We start from the raw sequence: 9,638 nt of genomic DNA, 5'->3' as shown, positions 1-9,638 counted from the left end.
AACTGTACTTAAAGTTACTATATGAACATATTATTATAAATAATGAACAACATTCTAATTTTCCTCAATTTGCAAAGATCTATACTTATTTTGGTGATGGTAACAAAGAAGGGACTATGATGGCAGAGAAATGCAGTATCACTAATATCTTTTTTCTTATTGTTAAAACATCCAACAAATTTCCAATACTGCTATGACAAAGTTCTAGACAATAACATTTCCTTTCAATTAAAAGTGAAAGAGGGATTTTAAATATTAAGACTTAGGAGGTCTATAATAGACATCCAAAGCATTCTAGTGCTCAGTTACCAATGCTCATGTAAAACAAGTGTAGCCAGTTTTTTTTTTAATTTACAAAGATAAGAATTTAATTCATCATATCACCATAAACTATCCATGAGATACAGTATTTTTTTTCTGTCTTCCATCAGGTCAAATCAGACTACATATTCCAAATAAAACCCAACACAGAGGTAAGAGCAGCGGCCCATGCATGGAATTTATTGTGTGCTATTGTTTATAAAATACTTGGATAGTCCTGCACATGCATAATATTTCCAACTCAGACAGGAGACCATACAGGGTGCACTTTCTGGCAAACAAAACAATAGATGGTTCCGCTGCCTGGAGCTCTGAGTTGTATTCCAGGGCATAAGGGAAGCAGGCCACCAAAGCAAAAAGAAATACCAAACTACAGTGGCAATCAATACAGATCAATAGTTGTGAAAAGTCAGCACATGGTTCCATTTAGTTTAACCAAGCAGTTCTGTAACTATCAAAAGAAAATGTTCAACATGCAGTCTTGACTTTTATGCTTCCACTAACATCTGAATGATTGAACAGACCATTGCTTCTATACTGCATTGCTTAATCAAAAACACTTTCAGAACATTTTTAAAATTTCCTTTGCATCAAAACATAAAAATGATAGAAAGCCATCAGCAAATCACCCTGGTGGCTTTTTAAGTAACTTGAGTACTCACAATAAACTAAATTTTTTCATAACATCTAGGTAACCTATACATGTCGTACCTGTACATCATAGGTCTATATATTAAATATTTGCAAAATGAAAACATGCATACACAAAATACATCAAGTTTTACAGACATGATTTGAAAATTTACTTTGACAATGTACAAACTTCTTTTAAAGTACCTTAAATGAGCAATTCTGTAATTCTTCATTATTTTGAAATTTAGAGGTTTTCTTCTTAAATCTCTGGGGTGTAAATCTCAAAAGATCTGGGCAAAAAAGATCCTAAATTAGTTTTTGGATTTGTGTTCAAGTAAGAGAATCTGCCTAGAAATAGGTTCTGCATTCATAACTGAAAACCCAAGACTGTTACAGAATTAGCCACATTTAAGAACTGTAGACCTGAAGTCAGCATTCTGTATAGATGCCAACTGGGTTTCTCAGCATTTTGTCCGTAATTCAAAATACAACTTAGTAACCTTAGAAATGTATTTTAAGACCATGCTAATTCATCCTTTAAAGACATTTCATGAGAAAATAAAAAAGTCCACACTAGCTCTTAGGATTGCATTTGAACTCATGGTTGAAAACAAAATCTAACTCTACTGAGGGAAAAATGAAATCTCTTGTAAACTTAAATGTGTGAACCACAAGCATAAATGGAGGTGTAATTGTCCTCCACTGGAAATTGCCCCAAGCCCCTTGCTCACTGCTGTCCACCTTGGCAGCGATGACTCAATGCTATCAGAAAGCACAACATGTCCCAGGGCCCTCAAGCCACCATCCAGGAAGGGGGCTAGAGTCTCAAAAGCACAATGGTTTCTCCAGAGGGACCGTGACATTTACAGTCAGCTTGACCAACTCCTCCAGTTCCTCAGATGATCTGTCCATTTGGAGCCCAAGAGGTGAGAGTCCCTGGGAAGCTGTGGGTCACTGGGCACTATGGTTGCCAGTCCCGTGGTTCTCAGTGGCATGTGCGGTGTTCAGAGAATTGAAACCATCTTGCTGTACAGCATCTTTCCGGGGTGGCATTCTCTCATTGATCCTATCCAAACCCTTTGCCTCTTCAAAACTGCAGATTCTATGTGGTGGAGAGAATCCTCGTATTGCTTAACAAAATGCAAATTTGATAAGTCAGTAGTTGAAAAACATTTCTGATATTTCAAAAACACAATTAATGATTTTTTTAAGAAGAAATTAGCTGTACGTAGCAACATTTAAATCTTTAACTGAAATCTATCCCAATTCCAGAATTCCCCTTAAAATGTGAAATGTTTAAACCTAAATATGATAGCTTCATAGATACCAAATGTTAGTATTGCCTGTAAAACACATACACACACACACACACACACACACACACAACCCTCCCCTGCCCCCAAAATCAATCTCCAGTCAACATTCTCAGTCTGACTTCTCTATTACATCAATTAACACAAACCCTAAGATCACCAGTGAATTATCATAGTAAGGCAGCAAAACAGGAATATGGGCAAGTGAGGAGGCTAAACAAGGTTAATCCTTGACATACAGAAATGTACGAAGAGTTTGGGAGCAGAAAGAGTTAAAGTTAAGTTGCAATTTAGCGGATCAGAACTATTTTGGAGGTCTCAAAGTATCATCACCCATTACCACCAACATGAAATGAAAAAGGTGGGAAATGCCTCCAGGAGTTAGATCTGTATATGGCTGACAGCAAAAAAGTATTTATAGTTTTATATTTTAGAAGATGTCTTCCTTAATTCACTACCTATTCACTATATGTTCTTTGAAAATCCAAATGAAAATAAATGTAATACTCTTCTAACTGCTTTCTTATTTACTTCATCTGGAATGACACATCTTCCATTCTTAAATATGTATAGAAAAGATTTTTGTATTACTGGTTAATAATCTGGTTGCTTCAATATTTGCAATTCCTGGGAGATAGAGTCCGTTTTAAATTGTTGGGGCAGCAAAGGTTTCAACAGTGTGGAATACCACATCAACACATATGATATATTTATAAATATAACATCATCATCAAACACTAGCCCAAACTGCAGCCAAAAAAATTTTATAGTGATAGCTCCTGTGCTATCTTGTAAATTATTGAGAATGAGTAGAAACAATTGCAAATCTCTTTCATTTGGGAAAAGAGAATCTGAGTAGCAAAGAATCATGCTGTATGCTAAAGAATTTAGGTACAGGAAATGCTGGCTGCATATTATACTACTGAAGGGGGAAAAAACTAGACTTATCACTACGGAAATCAGTCCTTATGATTAAAAAAAAAAAGAAAGAAAGAAAAGAAAAGAAATGTGACAGTTAAACTTGATGAGTCAGTGAGTCTGATTCATCTTGGGCTGTGTAAATTAGGAGTGAGACACACCCACAGGATACTCTCTGATGCCCACCCACACAACACAGATCTCTGCCCAGCGCAAGGACTCTGATCGTACCTTTTTCAGCCTCAATAGCCTCAACTGTGGCTGTACAGAAGTGAGCAGAGGCATGCAAAATGAATGAGAGAGATGAGAAGGGTCATATTGTACAGCAGAAAAGGCAATGATCACTTAAAATATCATAGTACCCACACTACATCATCATTTACAATTTAACATACGTAGTACCCATTATAATAGAGAGCCCCATCCAATCCCCCAATTCTGACACAGCACAGTTTACACACAGCACTATGACAACATTGCTCAGAGCACAAACACAAAGACCTATTATAAACAGAGACACCTCAGCACCCATGCAAATGCACTCCAATATTAATTACTCATCTTGAATTCAGTGTTCTGATGGTCTTGTATTTTTCCAAAATGTTTATATCATATCCATCACAATTACAAGGAAATTCTTTAGAGTGAAATTCTAATGAATTTGTAGAGCAAACAGGTGACTTTTTTTTTGTCTAACTGAAACAATGCTCATTCCCAAGTAATATAAACCAAAAAGGGTCAACAATACTTTTCCCCTTGCTCCTAACTCACATGACAAAGCACAAGCTGCAAAAGTTGACATGTATACAATGAAATTTAAGAGCAATAAACTTAAGTGAGTCACTCTGCAGCTCTGTTTGTCTGAGTACCTAAAAAGACCCCTTCTTGTCCACTAGGAACTTCCAGTACCATTGATGTTTCAAATATCTAAACACACTAACTTCAATAGCCTTAAAAAGATTCATTTATGTTCAGTTTATCATGAACTCAAATCTGTCTCAAGTAGTAATTAACAGCCTTCATTCTCAATTGAAGAAATTTTTTCAAGTCCATTTACCAGAGAGGAATCAAGTGTTAGAATTAAGGTCTTACAGGAAATTAATCCTAAGTATTTGATGATATGGACATATGCATAGATTCTATAAATGAAAAAAAGCATTCCTAGTGTAGCTTAACTTTGACAAATATAAAGAATTTCATCATCTTTTGTCATAAATTTTTGTAGTCAAAGATTGTTTTGGCTCATTTCTGAGTTCAAACTGTATAATCACACTGAGCACCACGATGAGAGATTACAGAGGACAACATTGCCTAACAACATAGCTAGTTCTCTACTTTACCAAGTACACACACTTGTAAAACTTATAACAATAATGCCCCATCCTTTCTATTGTTTCTTCTACAATAGAGCCAATTAGAATAATTACTTATGAAATGATCTTTTATACATGATTTAGAAATGATAAATTTTATCCAAAGCTATTATTAATCTCAAAGAGTACTGATGATTCTAAGGAATTAAAGTTCACTAAATTAGAAAGGATTATTGATCTTAACCAGATAGTAAAGTGAATTAGGGAACCGAAAGAAGTAGGATAAACACTGAATAAAGGAAGAGTTAATTTTCCCATAAAATTACATTACCAACCAAAGCAGACATACTTATTGCATACCCACAAATAACCAATTACACTTAATATACTTGAAAATTTGCCAAGATAGAATTAATCTAAATGGAAAAGTGATATACATGACCCATCACTACTTGATCAGCTCTAGAAAACCCCTGTTCTTCAAAATGTGTACTGTGTCTTTTATAATTGAGAAATGAAATGGGAAAAAAAAAAATCTTAACGAGTTTGTGGTAATAGGAGTGATTTAAGAAGAAATATTTTATAACTTATATAATAACTAATAAAAATTAACATCAATAAAAGAATTAGTGTCTATTTGAGTATATCAATTGATTAGAAGTCTATTAATAAAATTTTCAAATTATATACTTTTGAAATCATTCCACGAGCTCTTAACTTTATGGAAAAGCATTTTCTAGGTCAAGGTTATTCTCTGCTTTTTCCTGAGACTCTAAATGATCCTAATTGTGTTTCAGAATGAAAACAGGTATCACCCTCAAAATTGTGTACCACCTCAAGCTTCAATCCTTATACTTGAAAGAAGATAAATAAGTTACTAATCTGAAAATTAAACAAAAAAACCTATCTGAAAGGTATTATTTTTCCTTGATTTGTTTTCAGTTTTATAGGGCCTCTTGCTATGGCCTCAGTAAGTTTGAGTATTGTGTTATCTCAAACCATGTTCCTCAATACTACAAAGGATGAGAGGTCAAGAAGAATTTAACATTAGTAGAACAGACATGGCCATGTATTTTCCCTGGTGAAGGTAGCTAGCTTCCAATCAAATTTCCATGAAATAATGCTTATCAAATCTTTCTCCAACAGAACTGTGTAGGCTGTAAAAAAAACTTGAGAATTACCATAAATTAACTTTTAAATTACTAAGATGATTTTTATTTTCTGATAATAAGTCTTACAATAAGTCATGATTTAAGAACTTTATTTTTGTAATAACTCAGTTATTCACACTAACATCAGCAGATGTATCTACTAAAATAAAAATGAGATAATTTTTAAAACGTAACATAGAGATGTAGTTTTGTATGCGATTTTGTTCTTTGTTTCAAAATGAGTTTATTTTATCATAGGGAAATCACTTCAATCATATGCTTAAAACTACCAGGAATCATCCTGGCAAAGCTATGGAGTGACTTAGTTTCTCCAATTAAACCCCTTAAGCTCAGCTCAACATCATTCAGCAACTTATTCTATGCTAGAAATAGTCCCTCAGTAAAGCTATCTTTCAAACCTTTCCTGCAATTAAGGGTGATTAGAAGACTTAGTTTCAGGCTGCATACAAGAAATGCTGAGCTGTCAACAAAGTATATAGTTAGCAGGTGCTAATTGTGAAATCTGAAAGAAAGGTTTGTCATAGCTCTAACATGAAAGGAATAATTATCCAAAGATAACTGAGAGATGACTATAGTGTAATTTATTTAAGTATATAAGACCTTTTGATTTTCTTTTTCTCTTCTAAACAAACAGGAGAAACTTATTGAAATTACCCTTAAAACATTTTTGCTAGTTTATTCAATGTTTAGGAGCTTTATTTTAATGTATGTTCATGAAATTCTTCTTAGCTCATTTCTCTGCTTATAAGAGAATCAAAATAGACTGTTTTAATTTAAAAAACCCTCACTCAAAAATCTGGAACTGTTATTATAAAACAGTGGCACTTCTCACATAAATCAGTGGTGGTAGCAGACAACAAAGTAACATATAAGTAGAACAAGATAGGCCACAAGTAGAAATAGTTTGTCTATAGGGAAAACTTTTCTTTGTTTATTTAAGTATTTACTGTAAGACTAAATGAAAAGGTGAAAAAAAAATCAATCTAACTAAATGTATTAAAGAAGTTAAATTTGTCTTAAAAATTTGACATAAAAATTGTTTATTATACTAAGGAAAACATCAGATCTGCTGTTGCTGATTTTAATAGAGCAATAACCCTTGGAGGGCTGTCAAAAATGACAATAAAACATAAGGCTATCATATTACTTTTTTTCTTTCCATATCTATTCTTTGATTACTGTGCATAGTTTGAAACATTCACATCATTCTCTTCTATTTAATCTACAATGGGCTTTCAAAAAGTTAACCCAATCTTTACACAAATACTTACACCCAAAAATGTTAGGCTTTTTTAAACAAAATATTCAATGAGCCAGATTACAGGAATGCTTTACGTATAATTCTTTTTATTTTCATGCAAAATAAAGGCACACTTAATAATAACACCCTTTCAATTTTGACTTACAGGATTTAAATTCAACCCCTTGTAACAATGGCTTAGTATCTAATGTTACATTCATGTTCAGAATGCACAAAGTACAGCAACAAATGCAGCAAACCTCTAAACGAGGTGCTACAAGTTGCTTCTACATCAAAAGACAGACAAGTGTCTGAAAGGTAATTTAACATACTTTTACAGACATACAGCTAACCTAAAGAAAGACAGACAGATTTAGGAAAGCAGCTACATCTGCAGAGGAAGGAAACAGCATGTTACAGACAGTCAATTATACATAGAACATTTGACAAACACCACAGAAAACAAACTTTGGCATCATTTTACCAGAGTACAAAACCTTGCACAAATCTTTTGGCAAGTGAAGTGCATAAGCAATGTTCTAAGGCCCAAGCAGATTGTTAATTCTAGAATTAAATATCTCTCTATATAAATATAATCTAATACAATTACATAAATTAAAAAAATAAAAAATTAACTTGGATTTACATTTCCATTCTAGTAATATGAATATCCTTGATTCACAGTCTAAAGTTAGGGCTTTTAAAAGGAAAGTGTGCATTAGACAAATGAATAAATATTTCACACATTATGACATGAGCTGTTCCCATATCATTTTATGAAAAAATGAGAAACTGATCACTATTTTCATTTGAAAGGAATACCCATTCTATCAAGTTTCTACCCTGTTCAAATACTATCTATCATATAGTATTCTGCCTATGTCAGCTGCTGAGACATGAACTGAAAAGCAAAAGGAATTCTCTGCATGCATTATGTGTACTGTTAGCAAAAGAGTGAGGTGTGCCCCAGTCCATTTGAGGCACAGCAAGTTGCATAACATCATTACCACTTTGCAGGGTCTGCCGTCCTCCAGCCAACACTCCACTAGGCAACATCCCTGTGGGAGTCAGGCCCTTGAGTGTCAGCACACTTTCACTCTCCTCCCTACAGCAGAGAGATATAAGAAGAAACATTAGAGACTTCCAACAAGTACTCAGTTCAAAAGAGATGGGAACCAGATGTAGGCTAGAGATATAATTTGATATTTATTGTTATTATTATATTTTCCTCAAATCCAAGATATACCTTTTTGCATATTTTAAATGTTTCAGAAATGTTTGTCCTACAACTGAGTAATAAACATTGTTTTTCCTGAGATGCTTTATTTTATTAAATATGTGATGAGAATCATAATTTATCAGCATCATATAACAGAAAATGTGGTATTTCACATGCTCAAAAAGTTAAAATAGCTGATATAATCAGTTCTGCAAATACAATTTTATATGACCATTTTTTTAACACACTTAATACATATAACACAATTGTAAAGACACATTTAACCCAGGAAGATAATTTATGACTTTAGCAAATATGACTTCCTATATTGATGGAAAGTTCATCAGAAATACTCTTAAAAAGTGCCCTCTCTTTCTGATCCTGCTATAGTTTCCAAGGTATAAATCTAGTGCTTTCATTCATTCTAGAACAAAACATACAAAAGGTGAGCCATAATAGTGAACCAGAGAGTCAAAGGCCCTAATTTCAAAGGTACTTGGGTTCCCTTTTTTAAATATGCAACTTCTTTATAAGAAGAATGCTACCATATTGCTTTTAGATATCAAGGAGGACACTGCCTAGAACAAGGAACCATAGAAATCACTCCTGTAAAACAAATAATCAGGAACTACATCATTACCTGAGAACAGAGAAGACCCTTGCCATCTTTCCAATTGCTCGAATTTTGTTTCTTATGATTTCTTTCCGGGCTGCAGCTGAACCTACTTTCAATGGAATAAATAGAAAGAAAGACTCAAGTTTAGGGCATCCACAGTTGCATGATTCTGTTACAGTCTGTTCTACTTATGTCAAACCAAGTCCCCTGCCACCAGTTTGCATGGAGGAGACTAGCTGAATTCATGCCAGAAAGTTTCTCACTCCCTCAATGTTTAACTCAGCCCCGGTTTTTATATCTGGGGTCTGATACAGATAAAATCAGAAGTAATCCATAAACTTTATGACTCTGACACTACTGACTAATCAGTAAAACAGCAATGGGAAAGAGACCAATGCCCAATCTACATCACAAATCAGAGAACAAAAAATTTTAACAACTCTAGAGTCTTAAATTCTCGTGAGAGTTTATAGCATGCAAACTAACAGACAAAAATTACCAACAGCCCTGTAGTGTTCTCTTTATTGACCAAGAAAGACTTTGACATGCAGCTGGAAAAATCCCATTATATGAAAACAAAATAAACTTCTTGTTTTAAATTGGTCTAAAAACAATGGTATGAAACAACTACTAATACAGCAGGCCCTAAACCAGCATTTCAACAACAATGTACGTCTCAACCTTATGGACTAGGTGTTCCCTAAGGTCATGCAAATTATGTACAAATTCTTGTGTCTCTAGATGAGTATGACACAAAGAGAGTGAGTGATGAAAAGATTCTCTAAACATGGCCAAAGCATCACTAGTACTTCACTTCCTAAGGATTAACTGTGTTGCTTATCACTGTTACAGCAGAGAAAAACTAGATCTTTGATTGAAGACTCAAAGAATAT

The 9,638-nt window shown here is 33.8% G+C and overlaps 1 protein-coding gene across 5 annotated transcripts in view; it reads right to left on the bottom strand.

The window, feature by feature from the left end:
* Window positions 1-474: 474 nt before the first annotated feature.
* PPP3CB (protein phosphatase 3, catalytic subunit, beta isozyme) overlaps window positions 475-9,638 on the bottom strand; it is a 48,682-nt gene continuing 39,518 nt past the window's right edge. For 2 of the 5 annotated variants that reach the window (XM_012723733.1, XM_012723734.1), the window contains exons 12-15: window positions 8,770-8,854; window positions 7,918-8,015; window positions 3,417-3,446; window positions 634-2,084 (exon numbers count right to left, since the gene is read on the bottom strand). In XM_012723733.1, the coding sequence (XP_012579187.1) occupies window positions 1,906-2,084; window positions 3,417-3,446; window positions 7,918-8,015; window positions 8,770-8,854 (392 nt within the window). In that variant the 3' untranslated portion in view covers window positions 634-1,905. Of the gene's footprint in view, window positions 2,085-3,416; window positions 3,447-7,917; window positions 8,016-8,769; window positions 8,855-9,638 lie in introns of all 5 variants that reach the window. The other 3 variants (XM_004680770.1, XM_012723736.1, XM_012723735.1) reach the window with 3 other exon arrangements.

Source organism: Condylura cristata, unplaced genomic scaffold, assembly GCF_000260355.1.
Source record: "Condylura cristata isolate star-nosed mole 26May11 unplaced genomic scaffold, ConCri1.0 scaffold00011, whole genome shotgun sequence".
In the NCBI taxonomy this organism is placed as follows: Eukaryota; Metazoa; Chordata; class Mammalia; order Eulipotyphla; family Talpidae; genus Condylura; species Condylura cristata.
Note: the sequence above shows the minus strand (reverse complement) of the source record. Positions and strands in the feature narration are given on the sequence as shown.